Genomic DNA, 21,509 nt, shown 5'->3' on the forward strand with positions numbered 1-21,509 from the left:
CAAAGGAGACACGAGAGGAAGCATGTAACTGGTGTGAACACAGCAGGAATATGCAGAAGAAAGCGTTGCAGCTGTGCTCTGTATACCCCGCTCAGAGCACTCAGCTGTATACCAGCTGAGTGCTCTGAGAAGAAAACAGCTGTATGTAGAAGACAAGCGGCCCTGCTTGTCTTCTGCATACCCCACTTGGAATGCTCAGCTGGATACCAGCTGAGCGCTCTGAGAAGACAACAGCTGTATGCAGAAGGTAGCAGTCCTGCTTGTCTTCTGCATACAGCGTAAGCCTTCATTTACACACTTATGCAGAGTGAACGCTCAAAACTGTCACTCAAACTGCTGGTTGAGAGAATTTTGAGCGATCATCAGCCATGTAAATGTACACAATGATTATCCCTCAAAAGATTTCTTTTGAGAGACTTTTGACTGATAATCGTTGTCTAAATGGGCCTTTAGTGTGAACACTTTCGTATATTTGCAGATGTGGTTGTGTTCAGAATTAGTCAATCACATTTAAACTCATGTTAATAGTAGTCAGTATCCAGCTGCCATTATTTACAGTGATGCTGATATACTGCATATAAAGTTCAGCTCTTCTAGTAAGATTTTCCTGACTTTTTAGTTGCATTTTGTTAGCAAAAGCCATGATCCGTAAAGTGCTCACAACACATCAAAGGGATCTGATTCTTGAAGGTGTCAGTCAGGAGAAGGAGGCCAAGACATTTCCAAGGCATTACACACACCATGGAACAGAGTGAAAGTGACTATCATGAAGTGGATTATATTTGGCACAACAGTGACATTACTATGAACTGGGCATCCCTCAAAAATTGATGAAAAGACCCGAAGAAAATTGGTGCGGAAGGCTGTCAAGAAGTCTACAGCGACATTAAAGGAGCTGCAGAAATTTCTGGCAAGTACTGGTTGTGTAGTGCATGTGATAACCATCTCCCGTATTCTTCATATGTCTGGGCCGTGGGGTTGGGGGCAAGATGCAAGCCTTTTCTAGCAAAGAAAAACATACCAGCCGGCCATGTTTTGCCAAAACCTACATCAAGTCTGCCAAAAACATGTTATGGTCTGATGAGAGCAAGGTTGGACTTTTTGGCCTTAATTGCAAGGTACATTTGGTGCAAAACCAACATTGCACATCACAAAAAGAACACTATATCCACAGCGAAGAATGGTCGAGGCAGCATTATGCTTTGGGACTGTTTTTTGGCTGCTGTAACTGGGGCTGTAGTCAAAGTGGAGAGAACTATAAACAATTCCAAATACCAGTCCATTTTGGAACAAAACTTTCAGGCCTCTGCTAAAAAGCTGAAGATTAAGAGGAATTTCACCTTTCAGCATGACAAACCAAAGCCTATCTTCAAATCAACAAAAGAAAGACTTCGCCAGAAGATGATCTAAGTTTTGGAATGGTCAAGCCAGAGCCCAGACCAGAATCCCATTAAAAATCTGTGGGTTGACCTGAAGAGGGTGGCACATACAAGATATGCAAGGAAGAGTGGGCAAAGATTGCTGCGTCAAGATGTGCCATGCTGATAGACACCTGCCCAAGACTGAATGCTGTCATGAAGTCAAAGGGTACATCAAGAAAGAATCAGTTTTATGATGTGCATATTTATGCAACCACATTTTTTTTATTGTTCCACCTTAGAAATTTCAGTTTGTTTTCCAATGGAATTGTACAGAATTCCCGGAATTTAGCCCCGCCCCGCTGGGGCTCCTCTCATTGCAAATAGTGCAGAGGGGCGGAGAGGGGGTGGAGAGGAGGCAGAGAGGGGGCGGGAGCTCAGTGCACTGCCCCCGGCTCTTCCAGCCTCCTCCCCCCTGCAGGGGGAGACGCCGTATATCGGCTGGGCGTGAAAACCCAGACGATATACGGTCGTCTCAATGCACCCTAATAAAGAATAACTACACCATATAAACCAACTTAAAGCACTAAAATATAATTGCACACAAAATCACTCACCACCATGAAGTACAGCACACAGTCAGCAGTACAAATGGTTTCAAACACAAAAGTGATCCTGCCCATTTCTGCGCCATTCCCTCCTGATGTTGGAGGTCTGAAAATTAAGAGAGATAAAAATGTGAGAATAGTCTATATAGTCAGTACAGTTAAAGGTAGTTTTATCACCTGGGTATAGATCTGATATCTTCACTTCTACAACCACAAAGAACCAAATAAGATGGCAAAGGTAGGATGTTCCCACACAGTTTGATATATTAGAGCTCATTCATCACTCACAGTATGACTTGTGTAAGCTGTTAACCTCCACCACAGGAGAGATTCTACTACCTCGCCTACCAGTTTTCTGTGACAAGTCTTTCGTAGAATGTAACACTTCATTTTTTGCCATAAATTCTGCAGTTGCATTCATAAATAGTTCAACAGCAGTTCTCTTATCAAATCTGGAAAAAGTTTGTCCCCTTTAATAATTTTTTTTTTGCAATCCAGGGTTTCTAGCAGGACAGAACTGGACAGCCCATAGTTGGTGGATCCTTAACAGGCTGACTACACTTTATAATCTTGCTTTTTGTAATAGAGTACTTAGAGAACAGCAATTTAGGGAGAAATTCCAGCCGCCCAGGGAGGAAGTATGGAGGCAGGCATCTTTCATTTTGCTGCTACTCTATGCGGGAGCCAGAGTAGGAACCTTATGCCAACCATGTTTGAGCTTAGATGCTGGGTAGATCCTTTGCAGAGGGGTATAATATCCATATATTCCTTCAGTTTTCAACAGCCCTCCCCTGGGCAGAAAGCTTCCTTTTATGATTAAATGGGAATAGGATCTCAATTTCACCCGGTCTTTCCTGCTGTGGCACCATTGTACATTGACCAAAGAAAGCCACCAGCTAGCCTGGCAGAAGAGTTCTCAAAATTCTCCAGAAGCACTCACTTGGTGCCAACTAGACTTCATGCCATGCTTTTTACCTGTCAACTGTCAGGCACACACTTGCACACGTGGTTATGCCCAGTGATGTCCCTATTTTGGAACCAAAGTGTGAGCCTAATTTCTAGGGTGCTGAATATCCAGTTTCCTAAATCACATACAGTTCCGCTCATGGAAGATAATCACCCAGGGATTAGGAATCAAACTCACAAATTAACATATCTACATGGCAGCGAGGATCCAGAGTGTTGTGCATGATGCTACATGAAAAACTACACACTATCAGGTTCAACACAATGGAGAGATTCCAAAAACATTACTATGTTTTTCTCATATTTCGGGAGTCATTCTCATATTTTGGGAGAAATAACACTCATCTGCCTACAATGCTGTGTTACATTTTCTGTTTTATATCATCTTTGCACTTTTTTAGAATATAAGGTTTTTTCAGTTGTCTACTGTAATGTAGGCCAGTTGGACTTGATAAAACTACCTGTGCTCTCAGTGCCTTAATCTCAGTTATGGGAACTCTATAATTAGGGTGTTTGGAGGAGTTAATCCTCACTGCCATTTTGATCTATTTTGTTTCGCCCAGTTATGGCTTGCTTTATTCTGCACCCTGTGGGGAAGTTAAGCATTGCTATGTGCAAAAGTTTTGATGCAACCTTAACCCCTTGAGTGGCGGGTTTCCTACCACCCTGTCGTGCCCACCAGGGCAGGTTTTTTAAAATGGTCTAATCATTGAATTTCAACTAATTTTGCTGTTGTGTCTCAAGAGCCATAACTTTTTTCATTTTTCCATTGACATGGCCATATAAGGGCTTGTTTTTTGCGGGACAAGTTGTGGTTTTTTTAAACAGGGGGGAGGAAAAAAAGAAATGGGGAAAAAAGAAAAAAAGGGGCCATGTCATTAAGGGGGTTAAATAATGTATTAACTTACAACGCATGGATACCACATGTGTGATTTTATTTTTGTTTTTTTATAAAGTAAAGGGAGACAAGTGTTTTTATAATTTTTTAAATAATTTTTAAACTTTTTTTTTTTGTCCCTTTAGGGGACTTCCACAGGGACCAATCAGGACCCCTGATCACATTCCGGGGGTCCGATGGTGACAGCCCTTTACATGCTGCAGTGACAGCCCTTTACATGCTGCAGTCACATAGACTGCCGCATGTAAAGGGTTAACACAGCAGAGATCGGAGGTTTTCTCTGATCTCTGCTGTAAGAGCAGGTACCTAGCTGTCCTCTCACAGCCAAGCATCAGTTCTCCCTGCCACAGAGACCATCAGCTTGCTTCTGACCAGCCGATGGTCTCTATGGCAACCTGTAAACAAAGCAGGAGATTGCCGGCATATCGGCAATATCTTCTGCTGGTTTTTCAAAGCCCTTGCTTTGCTCTCTGTGGGACTGTGCAGGCAGAGCACACTGTCACAGCTTGTGGCATTGTGCTCTGCAGCTCCCATAGTGATACATAGCCCGGAAATCTTCCGGGCTATATCGCTATGAGCAGTGGAGCTCGTCCCGGAAAATTTCCGGGCGTGCCACTCAAGGGGTTAAAGGGTTTTCCAGGACATAAAAAACAAAGTTAAAAGGGCCTAAAATTAAGAAAAATTGAATACTCTCCTACCCTAGCGACTTCCCGTCCAGGACTACAGTTCCAGTTCCCCCCCATGCAGAACCCAGAAGATGTGGTGGTCAGTTACATGCCGTGCATTGTGCATGTGGCTTGCTGTGCAGTCACATGCACAGAGAACGACACGTGACCGCCCAGTGCTTTTTCCAGGTTCCATGCAGCGGGCAACCAGGGCTGCAGCACTGAATGGGAAGCCTCCAGCATAGGTGAGTATTCAACTTTTCTTAATTTTAAGCCTGTTTAACTTTTTTTTATGTACCGGAAAACCCTTTTAATTAATGTTTGTGAAATATGTCAAATATGGCAAAAGTCGAGAGTGTTTGGGACCTGTATTAACTTGATCTCAATATTGTCTTATAACTTACTTAAATCCTGGAATATGCAAATTCAGAAGAAGGTAATCATTATCAGATCCTCCGGCTCCACTTTGGACATGATCTCCAGCTACCTCCCAACCTAGAATACACAGTTCACAATTTAGTGCACAACTATGGTAAAGGAACTCAATGTCCACATAAAAAGAAATCTAACCATATGTCGGTATGCTTAATGTAAATAAACAGTAGAACGGGTAATAAGAAACACAGCTTTGGAAATAAGATTGTAGCAGAAGACATTTTGGATATAATGATTTCTGCTTCTGTCCAATACAACTAAATAAGGTTTGTAAAAGTCCACGTATATTCTACAGAACCAATACCAATCAGATGTAGGGGACAAAGTTTCAATCCCAGAAATTTCTGTCACACATAGCACACGTGAACAATGCCTTAAACACAACTCAAGGGTTGGATTTACATGTTCTGGTAAATTAGCGTGTTTGTAACAATCTATCCATTCTGATGTATGAAGAAAGAGTTAATGCCCATTTACAAGCAAAAATAATCTTTCAAATGATTAAAAGATTAGCGATCGTTTTGATTAAGTACTAATAGGCACTAATGCTCATGAGTACTTTATCAGCTTCATTTCCATGCAAATGAGCCTCCTGGAGCTGCTTGCAGAACTCAGCAGGTGGTCTGAGCTCTGCAATCAGCTCCACTGTTCAGTCATGGGCTGCTAAGAGAATACAAGGTAATCTCCTGCTCCCGTGAAGAACACAGCATGCAGTCTGAACAATGGATTTTAAGCTCACCTAAAAATCGTTCAGATGAAAAGTGCATGATGGTAGCATTTACACACAATGATTATCACTCAAAAGCCATCGCTTTAACAAATTTTGTGCGATAATCGTTGTGTATAAATAGGTCTTAACATTGGAAATTTGTAGCTGGCTGTTTTTTTTTACTATGGCTTTGAGTAAGTGTTCTTTTAATGGGATTCAATAAAGGTGAAGATTTTATTGCCAATATTACAGTGCTGCAGCTTGTTTTCCACATTCAATTGGTCGACTTTCTGCTCTTTGGACCTTCCTTGCACATTGTGTTGGCTGTGGCTGGTGTCTCCAGGTGAGCTGACTCTCTTTGGATTCACTTACTATCATTCCACTCTGAAATATCTTTAATGGAGTTGCATTGCAAGCAGAAGACATTAAAGGCCTGTTATTATTTATACGATAGATATAAAATTTTAATAATAATCTTTATTTGTATAGCGCCAACATATTCTGCAGCACTTACAAATACAGTGTGACGGCAGAATCGGTGTGACTGCAGGGGCAGTTGATTGTGGCTAGCAGGGTTTGCAGTCAGTAGGTCAGGGAGCATGTTATCAGGCAGTGTACAGAGGGGTTTGTTTACGGAATGCGGTATGCCTCCCTGAAGAGGTGCATTTTTATAGCACGCCTGAAGTTTTTTGAGTCCTGGATTGCCGGGATAACCTTTGGTAGTGCATTCCAAAGTACTGGTGCTACTCTGGAGAAGTCTTGGAGGCGGGAATAAGAAGTTCTAATTAGAGGGGCGCGCAGTCTAGTTTTGTTAGTGCGGAGAGCCCTGGCTCGGTGATGGATTGAGATGAGGGATGTAATGTAGGGTGGCGCTGCACTGTAGAGGGCTTTGTGGATTAAGGTAGGGAGTTTAAATTGAATTCTGTATTTAACGAGCAGCCAGTGCAGTGATCGACACAGGGCAGAGGTGTCCGAGTAGCGGCTGGACAGGAAGATGAGCCTGGCTGCCGCATTCAGGATGGATTGGAGTGGGTAGAGTCTGATCAGGGGTTGCAATAATTGAGCTGAGAGTGGATGAGGGCAACAATCAGCGTTTTTAGCGTGTCTATGGTGAGAAAAGAGCAGATTCTTGCAATGTTCTTGAGGTGCAGCTGACATGTTCGGGCAAGAGATTGGATGTAGGGGGTAAAGGAGAGATTGGAGTTGACTATGACCCCAAGGCAGCTGTCTGGGAGTTATGGTGGTGCCACACACTGAGATGGAGATGTCAGGATGAGGTCGGTTAGTGGAAGGAGGAAACACCAGTAGGTCAGTTTTAGAGAGGTTTAGTTTTAGATAGAGTTAGGACATAGTGTTAGAGACAGCAGACAGATAGTTGGTGATGTTTTGGAGGAAAGGTGCAGAGATGTCACGGGAAGAGGTGTATAGCTAGGTGTCATCAGCATATAGATGGTATTGGACACCAAAACTCATGATGGTTTGTCCAATAGGGACTGTGTAGATGGAGAAAACGAGGGGTCCAAGAAACGAGCCCTGGGGGATCCCGACAACAAGGGGAAAAGGAGGGGAGGTAGCACCAACAAAGGAGACGCTGAAAGAGCAGTCAGATAGGTAGGAGGAAAACCAGGAAAGAGCAGTGTCCTTCAGGCCGATGGAGCGAAGCATACTGAAGAGGAGTTTGTGGTCAACAGTGTCGAATGTGGCAGGGAGGTTGAGGAGGATCAGTAGGGAGTAGTTACCCCTCGATCTGGCTGTCAGGAGGTCTGATACCCTTGTAAGGGCAGTTTCTGTTGAGTGTTGGGGTCGGAAGCCAGACTCTAGGGGGTCGAGAAGAGAGTTCTCTGATAGATAGCTTACAAGGTGGGAGTAAACTAGGCGTTCTAGTAGTTTGGAGATGAAGGGGAGATTAGAGATGGGTCGGTAGTTGGCAGTGTCAGTCGCGTCAAGAGTCGGATTCTTTAGCAGTGGGGATATGATGGCGTGTTTGAAAGAAGAGGGAAAGATGCCAGAGGTCAGAGAGAGGTTGAATATAGTGGTGAGATGGGAGATGACCACTGGGGAGAGGGATCGGAGGTGGTGTGAGGGGAAAGGGTCGCTAGCGCAGGTGGTGGGGTGAGCAGAGGAAAGCAATTTAGAGACTTCTTCCTCTGTAATGATCATCTGTACAAATACACATTAAAGGGAATGTGCCATTGGCAAATTAGCTGTTACTTAAATCAAGTTTTTATGTTGAACATATTATTTTATATCTTCTGATTTTTTTTACTCATTTTCCATGTCGCTGTGTATATTTTAAAATAAAATCTTGCCATTTTCTCTCTGGCCACTAAGGGGCCTTTTACATGGTGCGATTATTCTTCAACTTTTCACTGGATCATGCAAATATGAATGATAATCAGTCGGTATTAACACTTTCAGTGACTGAATGACCAGCAAGAAGTCATTTGGTTATCATTCATCATTCAGTTTGTGCAGGCTTAAAAATCATACGATGATCTTCCTGTGTAAATAGGCAGCCATTCATTTTTGAATGACTACCTGCCTACTGTGAATGTAGGCGGACAGCTCGAATGGATCTCCGGCCCACTCTATCTCCATTCATTGAATGATTAATGTCCCCGTGTGAACGCATGGGTGCAATTATCGTTAGGATGACTGTTGGGCACCCGACAGCTGTCTCATGTAAAAGGACCTTGAGTGTAATATTATTCTGAGACTTCTAGTACTATAGAGAAAACTTTTCAGCAGTCATCTCATTATTATCACATACAGGATTACAATTAAGGTGCATTCACACAACATTTTCGGACACAACTCGCATCACAGAGGATACGGACACTCCGTCCGTGTGCTGTGCGATGTGCAGGAGACCGCACATCTGCATGTTCTATTCTTGTTCAAGACTCGCATGAAAATAAAACATACTGTGTTTTTTTTTACCATCTCTGTGAGAGACAAAGTGTACATGTAAGTAGACCCATTGAAAAGAATGGGTTCTATTTTCGTGCGAGTTTTGTACGTCTCGCAATGCACAAAACTTGTATGATTTTATCATCCATATGAATGCACCCTTAGGACGAAGTCAGACGAGCGTGTGTGTGCATAAAACCGCACTTCTATTGGTTTTCTAAGTGTTCACATGTACGTGTTTTACAGGCATGAAAATACTTGCACCTGTAAAGATAGGTCATACATGCACTGCATAGGTCCATGCTCTGCAAGAATCCCCGCGGGGAATTCTCTCATGACAGCACTGTTACAGTGTTCAGTGATGAGGGGACTCCCCGCGGGGATGAAGTAATCCCTGCCAAAGCTATAACAGCTGTGGCAGAGGACCGCGATGTTTTCCTATTGCTTTCAATGGGGCCGGGACAGCAGCTGCCCAATGAAAGCAATGGGATGCAGGCAACCCATGCAGTGATTTTCGGGGAAGAGCTTGAATTATAAGCCCTTCCCTGGAAATCATCCCTAGCTTGTGTAAAAAAAAAAATAAAAATATCACCTCCCCGGCGCTGTCGGGGCTCGGCGCATCTTGACGCTTGGTTCCCCAGCACTGTACTAAAGTTCTTTTAGCAGGCAGGGACTTAAAGGGGTTGTCCCGTGCCGAAACGGGTTTTTTTGTTTTTTTTAACCCCCCCCCCTCCCCCCCCCCCCCCGGTTCGGCGCGAGACAACCCCGATGCAGGGTAGTACTTACCCGAATCCCGGCGGTCCGGCGTCTTCATACTCACCTGCTGGAGATGGCCGCCGGGATCCTCTCTCTCTGTGGACCGCAGGGCTTCTGTGCGGTCCATTGCCGATTCCAGCCTCCTGATTGGCTGGAATCGGCACGTGACGGGGCGGAGCTACACGGAGTCGGCATTCTGCACGAGCGGCCCCATTGAAGACAGCAGAAGACCCGGACTGCGCAAGCGTGGCTAATTTGGCCATCAGAGGCCGAAAATTAGTCGGCACCATGGAGACGAGGACGCCAGCAACGGAGCAGGTAAGTATAAAACTTTTGATAACTTCTGTATGGCTCATAATTAATGCACAATGTACACAATGTACATTACAAAGTGCATTAATATGGCCATACAGAAGTATATAGACCCACTTGCTGCCGCGGGACAACCCCTTTAAAATCCCTGCCTCTTGAAAGGGCTGTGTTTTATTGGCTGAGCACTTAGCCAATCACAGGCTGCGCACAGCCATTCATTCAATGACAGCTGAGCACTGCCTGTGATTGTTCACAGCGCTCAGCCGATTTAAAATCCCCACCTGCTGAAAGAACTTCAGTACAGTGACGGGGAGCCAAGCATGAAGACACGCTGAGGCCCAACAGCATCGGAGAGGTGAGTATATATTTTATTTATTTTTTTTACACAAGTTAGGGATGATTTTCAGGGAAAGGCTTCTATTTTAAGACCTTCCCCGAAAGTCACTGTGGGGAATGCCTGCATCGCATTGCTTTCAATGGGGCCGGCTCCATTGAAAGCAATGAGTACGGAGCTTCGGTCACGCGTATTTTGCAGCGCATTTTTTGGCACAGCACGGATGCGTCAAAATACATGCTCGTCTGACTGATGCCTTAGAAGTAACATTTACATATAGATAACCCAGAATCCACCCTTCAGATTAGGTGATGGTCACAGCTCATCTATTCCTCCTCCCTACACAATAACTTCTAGAAAGGTAAAAAAAAAACTGTGTCCCATAGAAATCAATGGGTCAGATCTCATCCATTGTTTCTATGGTTCAGGAGGTTGTTGTACAGAACAGGAAGTGTCAGACTATCATTAGGCTTTGTGGCCAGAGTGAAAACTGCTAAATATTATGATGTTTTTAAAATATACACAGTGACAAGGAAAAAGGTTATTATAAAAAAAAATGACCAAAAATTCATTAGAAATTTTTTAACATAAAAACGAGATTTCTACAATAGGTCATTCTCTGATGACACATTCCCTTTCAGTATGTGTAATATATTAACTGCATCAGTTGCAATAGATTTTTAATGCTTGCTTCATAGATATGGAGATTACCAATACAAATGCCCAATAATGGAGAATGTTATTGCTTGTCACCATTGAAACAGAGCACTTGTTTCCCCATCCAACGTACACTCAAAGCTAGGTTCTGGGTGCACGAGGGGCCCAAAATACGCTCCTGCCGCATAGAGGGATAGGAGTAGTATAAATAGCATGTCACTTCTGTGGGCACTTGAAGGAATTTTTTTGGGATAAATATTTTTTATCATTACTTAAAGGGGACCTGTCAAGTTTTAACAGCACTATAAACTAAGTGATGGTGCTGTTACGGGATGTGGCAGGCAGCCGGGTGATGTGTTTTTTTTATACTCACCCACTATAATTCATTGCTGTCCCCCTATGAAGATTGTGCAGCACTTAAAAATCTGACTCTTTCTAGAGTCACATGCGTGTGCCTCTCCCATAGACTTGTATACCTGCAAAGTATGGGAACAGCTTCTCTGCATGTATTCATGAGGAGAGCACTTTTCGAAGTCCCCTTACAACAGGGAATCAAAGTATGATGACTGATTCACTTTAATTAATATTCAAAGCTTTTATATCTGTCACTAAAGTGTGTTTTTCATTTTAGTAAGGAAAAAAAGACATAAAATAAATTGTCCAGCAGAGGGAGACATTCTATTAGAAACCATTCCAAGTCTTTGGGCTGTCATCAGTTCTCTAAGGATACGTAATCCAGTTAAAGGGCATGACTGTCCATATGTTACATTAAAGGTATGTTCACATGTGGCAGACTTACTGTAGATTGTCCACAGCAAATTTTGGTGCAGATCTGCAGCAGATTTCACTCCTTTAACTGAAGGAGGTGAAATTATATGCAGATTTGCACTAACATCCGTATTAAAATCTGCACCAAATGGTATAGATTTGTGGCAGATTTTTTCAGCTGTCTAAACTCCACAATAAATCCGCTAGATGTGAACGTACGCTCACATTTTAACAATCTTTTATTTAAGTAACAAGTGTCTGGATGCCGGCAGTGGCTCACCATTCATTCCTTCACATTTTAGGTTTCCTACATTAAAGCAGGACGTCTTCATGTTAGCAGGAAGAATATTCCACCACTTGTATTCAAATCCAAGAATGGGTTCTGTTCCAGCAGCACACGGTTTACACACTGTAGGAGAAGCAGATAAAAACATGAAATGTTATTAATATGCCAGCAATAAAAGAATAACTAAACACTGTCCTGCTTACTGTCTTCTATTCTTCTATGCACAGTGACATAAAACAGGGCAGAACTGGGGCGGAACCATAACCATAGCCTTCAATTATGGCCGCCACAACGATTAACGGGCCCCTTTGTCGGAATTCAGCACGGGACCCCATCATTCTGTATGTTCTCCCCTTGCCACACACCCCTTCACCCCCTCCCACAACCCTTCCTTATTCTGAACTATCCCAAAAGTCAATATTAAAATGATGAGTAAATGTATTGTGTTTATTTGAGTAATTAAAGTCTAAAAATTCACATTTCTATCCCCTTGCACGGTGGAAATCAATTACATTTTATGTATATAATTATTATAGTTAGGTTAGTTACCCATCTAAAAGGCAAGTTTCTGAGTTTAGAATTAAGTTTAGTCCTTGAACGGATTTCTACCGCATTTCCCGTGGCGGAAATCCGCGTGTGAATTCTGCAGCTATTGGGTTCTATTGAACCTAATAGCTTTCTGCCTGCCAATGCTCACATGTAGAATTCTATGACGGATTTCTGCAGCTGGAAATAAATTGCAGCATGTTCTATTTGCCGCAAATTTTTGACGCAGGACGTCTCCATTAATATAGCATTAATGGAGAGCGTGGAATTTTGCGATCCCTCGCAGGCACTTCTTTGTTTAATATCACGGTACTCCTGCGGCGTAAATCCCCGGGCGTATCCCACGACACTCGTGGGCATGAGCCCTAAATTTCAGCTGATTGATTACATTTGTTTATAAATAAACATAATGGATCAGAATATGTCGTACTTCTTGACTAAAATAAAATCTTGACTCAGAAACCGGCCATATGCCTCATGCCCACGGCCGGATCGGATTCTCTTAAATATATCAGCGGAATCAGACCTGGCGCCCCCCCAGAGATCCTATACTCACCTGTGTGGATCCGCCGCATGTGTCTCATCCGGCGAGCCGGCGCGCATGCACAGTGCAGAGCATGACTGTAACACGGATTCTCACGGTACATCCACAGTGCTCACTGCGGAAGTATTGCAAGACGGATGGCTTCCATTGACTGCAATGGAAGCTTTCCGTGCATTTCTCCACACAGAATAGAACATACTGCGATTCTTCCCCGGGAGCGGAAAAAATCACAGTTGATTTCCGCTCGTGGGGAGGAGAGAATCGTTTGCCACAGCATGTCTATAGACGGACATTGCTGCAGAATTTGCGGCAGGTGTCTGACCGCGAATTCCGCAGCAATAATCTGTCTGTGGGCATTGGGCCCTAACTGTGCAATATGATTGAACAAAAAACAATGTTTTAAATATTCAACAGTATTTATTACGCTATAACTCAATAGTTTTAACCTTTAAGCTGCTTAACAGGACATGCGCAGTACAGGTTTCTTGTTTTTTTTTTATATCTCTGCAGTGTCAGGTGCGGGCGGGCGGCGGATAGGACAGCTTTCATTGACTCCAATGGAAGCGGTCTGTATGGGAACCGCACAAAAATAGAGCATGCTGCGATTTGTTTTCTGGACCAAAAGGTCTGCAAAACAAATCGGCATACTGTAATCCATTTGCGGACACCCATGCTTCTCTACGGGCGGTTTGATTTGCGGATCTCCCACGTGGTGCCCTGCCAATTAAATTTGTCCGTGGACATTGGGCCTTAAGTCTTTGACTTTGCACTGTTGATAAATGATTACATTTGTTTAGAAATAAACATGATTGATCAGAATACATAAAAGTTACTGTATTAGTCTACAGCGCTGTACTGTAAAATCTCCTGGCTTTTTTTCTTGCTGTACTTATCTACCACATCTGAAAAGTCCATTCTTTTGGCATAGCCAATCTTGGCTCGTCATACATCATTGCCAGGTATTTGGGAATTGGCAAGTCTACTGGAGGACCTCTCAGCTGTGGAAATTGTCACTGGAACTATACAGAACAGTTTAAGTGCAATTCACACATTGGCAAATATCGCCTGGAATTTTTTTTTCATAAATCAAATTTAACAATTTAGGAGGCCTTTTTTTCTGAATCAACTGATTCTTTCAGGTTAAATTTTTCATTTTAAGGAGCTTGATTTATTCCCTCTAGCCCTTCCCCTGTGGGAGCCATGTCTTCAAATTTGTGACAGAGAATTCTTTGTAGAGATGAGCGAGCACCAAAATGCTCGGGTGCTCGGGTGCTCGTTACTCGGGACGAAATTATCGCGATGCTCGAGGGTTCGTTTCGAGTAACGAACCCCATTGAAGTCTATGGGCGACCCGAGCATTTTTGTATATCGCCGATGCTCACTATGGTTTTCATTTGTGAAAATCGGGGCAATTCAAGAAAGTGATGGGAATGACACAGCAACGGATAGGGCAGGCGAGGGGCTACATGTTGGGCTGCATCTCAAGTTCCCAGGTCCCACTATTAAGCCACAATAGCGGCAAGAGTGCCCCCCCCCCCGCACTGTCAGCATAAAGATCGTTCTCCTCTGCCACAGCAGTAACAGCTGTGGCAGAGAAGAATGATGTTAGCCCATTGAATTCAATGGAGCCGGCAATACAGCAGGTTCCACTGAAAGCAATGGACTGCCGGCGATCGTGAGATGAATTGTCGGAAAGGGCTTAAATATAGAAGCCCTTCCCTGCAATTCATCCAGAAATGTGTAAAAATAAAAAAAATATACCGTATATACCGGCGTATAAGGCGACGGGGCGTATAAGACGACCCCCCAACTGTCACCTTATACGCCGGGAATACAGCGGAGCAAAAAATAAAAATCATTACTCACTTCCCCCGGCGTTCTGCGGCGCTGCTGCAGGATGTCGCTCCCTCCTGGTCCCCGGCAGAGCATTGCTTTCTGGACGCAGGGCTTGAAATCCCCGCCTCCAGAAAACACACGTGCCTTCAGCCAATCACAGCCAATGACAATGATGTCATTGAATGGCTGTGATTGGCTGACGGCGTGTGTTAGCTAATCACAGTAGCTTTCTAGAGGCGGGGATTTCAAGCCCTGCGTCCAGAAAGCAATGCTCTGCCAGGGACCAGGAGGGAGCGACAGCCTGCAGCAGCGCCGCAGAACGCCGGGGCAGGTGAGTAATGATTTTTTTTTTTGACACTTTCTTTTTTTTTGTATTACCGGCGTATAAGACGACCCCCGACTTCAGAGCAGATTTTTCGGGGTTCAAAAGTCGTCTTATTCGCCAGTATTTACGGTATATACTTACCTTGTCCCAGCAGACGGTGTTCAGCGCGGCCGGCCTACAGTGGGTGTGAAGGGGGTGTGAGTCAGACCTGCCCCCTGATTGGCTCAGCGCTGAGTCTGACTCACACCCCCTTCACACCCACTGCCGGCCGCCGCGGCTGAACTCTGTCTGCCGGGACAAGGTAAGTATATATATATTTTTTTTTTTTAATTTTAACACATTTCTGGATGAATTGCAGGGAAGGGCTTATATATTTAAGCCCTTTCCGACAATTCATCCCACGCACGCCGGCAGCCCATTGCTTTCAGTGGAACCTGCTGTATTGCTGGCTCCATTGAATTCAATGGGCAAACATCGTTCTTCTCTGCACAGCTGTTACAGCTGTGGCAGAGAAGAATGATTTGTCTTCTATATGTTCTCAATGGGGTCGGCGCTGCTGCCGCCGGCCCCATTGAGCGCATATAGAGAAGAGAACAGGAATCGCAGATCGCAGACAGGTGCGATCTGCGATTTCTATGGCCTAAGAAGGACCGTTGGGGTTCTTGAAGCCTAAAATCACTCCTAACGCTCTCCCTACAGCAGCTCCGGCATCAACAGCACTTTCCCTGAACTATGTCAGAATGCATCTGTGGCGAGCCGCGGGCGGGCAGATTTTAATACTCGGGTGACACCTGATCTCGCCAGCCACTCACTGCAGGGGGGTGGTATAGGGCTTGAACGTCGCAGGGGGAAGTTGTAATGCCTTCCCTGTCTTTCTATTGGCCAGAAAAGCGCGCTAACGTCTCAGAGATGAAAGTGAAAGTAACTCGAACATCGCGTGGTACTCGTCACGAGTAACGAGCATCTCGAACACGCTAATACTCGAACGAATATCAAGCTCGGACGAGTACGCTCACTCATCTCTAATTCTTTGGGATCCATTTGGCATACTTTCCGTACCTGTCAGGTTTTTTGGGAAAGAAAGGCATTTAAAATAGAGACCAAAAAGGTTGCTGTCTCACATATTGACCCCCATAGTTCCGTCCCAATTCTGTGCCGCTTTCCATCCCTCTGCGGTATTTTTGCCTTGTTGCATTGCAAGAGTAATAACTTGTTGACATTGCCTTTGTTTTTTTTTCTGTTATGAGTTGTATATATTAGTGGCACCCCTCTGGGGTACATATAATGTGCCGTATAACTGTTTCGAAAAAATGTTTTGGGAAGAAGATTGAAAACCCCTCCCAGGAATTCAGCAATGCTTTTGGGTTTTGTTTTTACAGTGTTTATCATTCTGTAAAAGTAATATGGTAACTTTCTTATCTGGATCAGCACAATTACTGAGAGAATTTAAAGAAAAACAATTGAATTTGCATCGCAGCATTCTAAGTTTGATTGCATTTTTATTATTCTGACAAAGCAGCTACGTGAGGTCTTTCCGTTTTTGCGGGAGGAGTTATAAGTTTTATTGGTACCAATTTGAGGTACATGTTATTTTTGGACTGCTTTCTATTACATTTTTTGGAAGGCAAGCAAAAAAAAATAGCAATTCTGACTTTACTTTTTAGTTTGTTTTTTTTACGGCATTCACCATAAGTAATAAATACCAAAATATTTTTGTTGTCTTGGCTGATACGAACGCGGTAATTATGTGTTGCTTTTTTGAAATTTTGGGGGGTATTTTATCCATTTTTTAAAAAGTTGAATAGGGAACATTTTTTCTTAAACTGGACTTTTTTCTTTCAATTAAACTTTATTGAACTTTTTTGATGCTATTGTGTAGTCCCTCAAGAGGACTTGAATATGCGATTGTTTAATCACTAGAATAGTACACTGCTTTACTTATGTACGTAGTGTATTCTACTAAGCCTATGACAGCAACTTCTTGAACTCTTCAAGAGGCGGTGCTTAATAGGTTTCCAACTGCCACGGAAACCCATTGGTACCTTGCAATTGCACTGTGGGGTACCAGTGAGTGACAGAGCCCCTTCCCGCTGTCATCTGCTTACATGCTGCAGTTGCTGTTGATTGTGGCATGTAAGGGGTTTAACTGCCAGGATCTGAGGCTTCTCCATTTCTGGTGTCAGTAGTCAGCCAAGCCACTGCCTTAAAAAGATGTATGTGCAAGTTTAAAGCCCATTAGTGACTGCCGTAAAAAGGTGTATTGGTGGACACTAAAGGGTTACGTCAATAACCCCACAGCAGTAGTGTATAGTAAACTACAATAATAATGGATCTTCCTCTCTCCATCCACAGACATCTCACCTTGTATGCCATCAGAAAGGGTCCCAAAGGGGCAGGGAGAACAGGCAGATGTCCCATTGCTATAAAAGCCTGGGTTGCAGGGGGGGCAATTTTCTTTTTTCCCAGAAGCTGGAAGTTTGATTGCATCAACAAGATCTTCTCTGCATATCTTTGGCTCGATCCATTTATACATGATATGAGTCTGAACAAACATGTCAATTAGAAAAATATCAGTTTTATTTCTGTTGTTACTGTGCCACTCAAGACATTCAAGTATTCAGTACATTCAAGTTCCTTAAAGGGGTTGTCCCACTTCTATCTATTTTGCTGCAGGAAGTAGATAGCGTTTTGTTATCCATTAAAAGGTATCATATCTACAAGATTACTTTGTTTCTTTTACTGAGAACAGTCACACACAGACATGTTGCACATATATAAGAATATTACAAGCAGCTTTTGTATATGCGGCACTTTCATTGAGCTTTAAAATTTGCTCATCCAATGGTTATTAATATTCTTACACACAAGACTGTAACCGTCTATAAGTGATGTTAGGAACGAAATTATATTCTCGTTAAATAGATAGTATCATAATGTAGAAATGAGTGCAGAAATAGATTACCTTTCCCTCATTGTCACAAGGAGTGTGTATTTGAAACATATCTTTATCTGAGCATGGAGGACGATCTAAACACCTACTGGCTCCTTCATCTGAAAAAAACATGAGGTTCAATTTAATGCCAAATTTATTGTTTGTGTGAATGTTAATAAAAATAAATATTTCCATAGGCAATTCTGCTCAACTTCCGCTAGTATACATCTATTAACATCAAACCCATGGACAGTGGGTTAGTGAAATGTACCATCAACTGGAACCAATGCCAATGGATAGGCAACTTCAGAAAACGTTTAAATCACATTTGCTTATGGTATGCCTGAGACTGATGTTGGACACCTCATTCAGATTGGACGTAATGTATTGCCCTTAGAGGATGGATGTACACACAATATTCTAACACAAAGGACACAAAGTGTAAAGAAAAGACTAAACAAAAAATAGAAGAATGGAAATCTGACCCTATCAAACTAACATGATAAGACCCTACTTAAAAGCAGAGCACTTGCCCTGATGAGTGCAACCCCACCTCAGGAATCTGGGGTGAACCTGGCCCTGCTTAATTGCAAAAAAGGGATAATGTTTGCTACAAAAATAAAGGATAGCTTTGTAAATTTTCTGTAACACACACTGAACTAGGTGAAATACAATAGTAAAACAGTCAGGAAATAATAGTCACAACACCCTAAGATATCCTTTACACCAAACAGACTTATCTGAAAATGGAGCAGGACAGCTTGCATAAACACCTACAGAATAGAAGTATAACTGGCATCCTCCATGAGGAGGAGCCAGAATGAATATGTACAGATAGATGCTGATTGGTCAGCTAGAACACATACCTCCTAGTCAACCAATCCATCCACACATCCACAAGGAAGTGAAAATATTGGCATCCAGCGCCGAAATGACACTGAGCATGTGCCAGCATGTGGATCACATAGGCTGGGGCTAAAGCCACGTCATCACTCCAGTCCCAATCCTATACGGCTGGGACAGTCTATTACTGCCATACTCATAGATTACCTGAGTATTGTGTTTCAGGATTACATCCAATGCAATCCCTTGCGCCTTTGTCAGAATACGTATTTCTGGAACAAATCTTGCAAGAAGAAGATCCTGGCGTGTCACTGTATGTACCGGGTTTACAAGGAAAGCACTCAGATGTGTATGCAACTCCTGTAAAAAGACAAAAACACATATGGCAAACAACTGTACCTATTTGATTAAGAATTCCTACAAGTGCCTGTTCCTAAAAGCAAAAAGTAATTTATAACTACAGACTGGCAAAAAACTAAAAGTTTAGCTAAAGCAATACAACAACAGCTCGTTGGTCTAATTGTCAAACAGGCATACAAAGTTATTCTTCTACTGGCACCTGTTTCGTTGGTCCCAATGGTTACACTGCTGAGCAGCTCAATATGACTACAACTCAGTTGTGATTGACATCTCTGCTGTGAAATGCTCTGCAGTTCTGTACTGGGAGATCACTGCCCAAAGCTATCATGATTGTAAAGCCTTATCTGCACAAATATAACCTACGTGTGTACATGATAAATGGGGCAGATTTGAAACACAATGTATTTTTGGTCTGCACCCGGGCAACCTCACTGTATTCATTTCTAAAGCAGGAAAAGGCCCTAAAATTACAGCATGCAATTCAATAAAATTGTATTCTTGGAATTTAAAAACAATTCCCCTTTGTAAGGAAGCTAATATTAGTACTAATGCAATACGTCGCCATCAGAACTATGGGTGGAGACATGAGTTGGTCAGGCTAAGTGACAGGGAACGCCCACGTACCACCTCAGCTGTGATCAGCACCCCCTCCGATGCTCTGGTGGGTGTGCCTACCGAGGACTGACAGACCGTGTTCTGCCCCCTCACCTGCAATATGCCTTTGTGTCGGCGGATTGCTCTGGCCTCAGCGGCCTCTGGTTCCTCATCACCGGCAGGGAGCTTCCACAAGGTCAGCCTGTGGGGCTGTACATCTCTAGTGCTCCCCCTGGACGAGGAAACGACAAGCGACATCAGTGGGGTAAGTGTCAACCTGCACTATTTCTCACAGCAGCCGGCGGGGAGCTCCCACAACGTTGTCCTGTGGGTCTCTACATGTGTGTTGCGCCACCCAGCTGAAAGAAGTGACATGCAGCATCAGTGGGGTAAGCGTCACCCCAGCGAAGTTATTTGTGCACCCGCCAGGGACTTTCCTCCCGTTAAGTTATCTGTGCAGCCTCCGCTACAGTTTACTGTCCGCACTTGTCAGTAAGCTTCCTGGTGCTCCATCTGCACATCTGCCGCTATTGGAGGATCCACTGATGGGAAGAATGGGGGGGCACTGTACTATGCGTCCACCACAGGAGCTGAGGGGGGTGTGCCCTGGGAGTTCCCTGTCACTGAGCCCAGCCAACCCATGTTTCCACCCATAGTTCCGGTGGAGACATATTGCACTAGTACCATTAATATTTGCTTCAGTGAGACCTTAAAACTGCCATACCCCATCAGTACAGTTTGCAAGATTTCAGGAATGTAATTTACCTTCTATAGTAATGTTCTTTATCAGCACAGGCTTTACCACCTTTGACCCAAGGAGAATGCCTGTAGTTCTCCAATACAAAATGTTGGTTCCAGATTTTAAAGACACCTGAAATTATAAAATGAAAATGTTAGTTTATTAAAAGGGTTTTCCGATATTGAAGGGGGGGGGGGAATGAGGCACACATAAAATAACAAAACTAAGGCTGTGGTCGCACGGGATGAAATTTCAGCGGTATTCTCGTGGAATGGGCGCACCGAAAAACTGCGAGATTTCCATGGGATAAGCATAGCTTCAAAATCCACGGCTTTTAGCTGCGGGTTTTAGAGCAATTCCACCGTCAGCATTCCATAGAGAGAAGAGGCCGCTACGGAAACAAAAAAGAATTGACATCCTGCAAAATTGAATTCTGCGCCGCATGTCAGTTTTCGTGCGGCTTGGCCACATCGTGTGGATGAGATTTTTACAAAATCTTCTCCACTTTGCTTGCTAATCCCAGGATTAGAAGCCGCAGGCGGAATTGCAGTGCGGACTTTCCGCATGGAAATTCTGCGATAATTTCGCCTCATGTGATCCCAGCCTAATACTCACCTCCCCGTTGCGTGTTGCTCCCCCACCGCCAGCTCCAGTCCTCCAATCTTCTATTTACCTCAACTGTAACAGTGAGGTAGGTTGTTTAGTCACGTGACTACCGCAGCCAATAGAAGCCCAGACTGGAACATCATCAGTGATGTCCCATAAACCTGCCCAGGGGCTTCTACTCTAGAAGCTCACTGATAGGTTTACTGGACATCACTGGGCCTTCTTATTGGGTGACATCACTTTTCAGATTCCGCAAGGCCAGACCGCCGAATCTGCAGTCTGGGCCCACCGTGAGTATAATTCTTTTATATAGTTTATGGCATGGAGGATCCAAAACTGCATAAAAGAAATAACTCATAAAATCCCTTCAGTGTCTTCTTGAGGAACAATTTGTTACCACTTTTATTTTCAATGTATTGTTTCAAAAGTCCAACAAGCCATAGAAGGTCACTGATCGGTTAGCAACTATTGCTGGCATTTTGTTTACTTACATAGAACAAACTGATAAGAAGTAAATGTAAA

General features: G+C 43.5%; 1 protein-coding gene across 1 annotated transcript in view; it reads right to left on the bottom strand.

Annotated features, from left to right (window-relative positions):
- ELAPOR2 (endosome-lysosome associated apoptosis and autophagy regulator family member 2) overlaps window positions 1-21,509 on the bottom strand; it is a 102,649-nt gene that overhangs the window by 35,298 nt on the left and 45,842 nt on the right. Inside the window, exons 6-12 of the mRNA XM_066592016.1 lie at window positions 20,408-20,513; window positions 18,896-19,048; window positions 17,876-17,964; window positions 17,275-17,455; window positions 11,657-11,785; window positions 4,900-4,990; window positions 1,976-2,072 (exon numbers count right to left, since the gene is read on the bottom strand). Coding sequence (XP_066448113.1) covers window positions 1,976-2,072; window positions 4,900-4,990; window positions 11,657-11,785; window positions 17,275-17,455; window positions 17,876-17,964; window positions 18,896-19,048; window positions 20,408-20,513 — 846 coding nt within the window. The remainder of the gene's footprint in view (window positions 1-1,975; window positions 2,073-4,899; window positions 4,991-11,656; window positions 11,786-17,274; window positions 17,456-17,875; window positions 17,965-18,895; window positions 19,049-20,407; window positions 20,514-21,509) is intronic.

The sequence above is a fragment of the Eleutherodactylus coqui genome, chromosome 2, assembly GCF_035609145.1.
Source record: "Eleutherodactylus coqui strain aEleCoq1 chromosome 2, aEleCoq1.hap1, whole genome shotgun sequence".
NCBI lineage: Eukaryota > Metazoa > Chordata > Amphibia > Anura > Eleutherodactylidae > Eleutherodactylus > Eleutherodactylus coqui.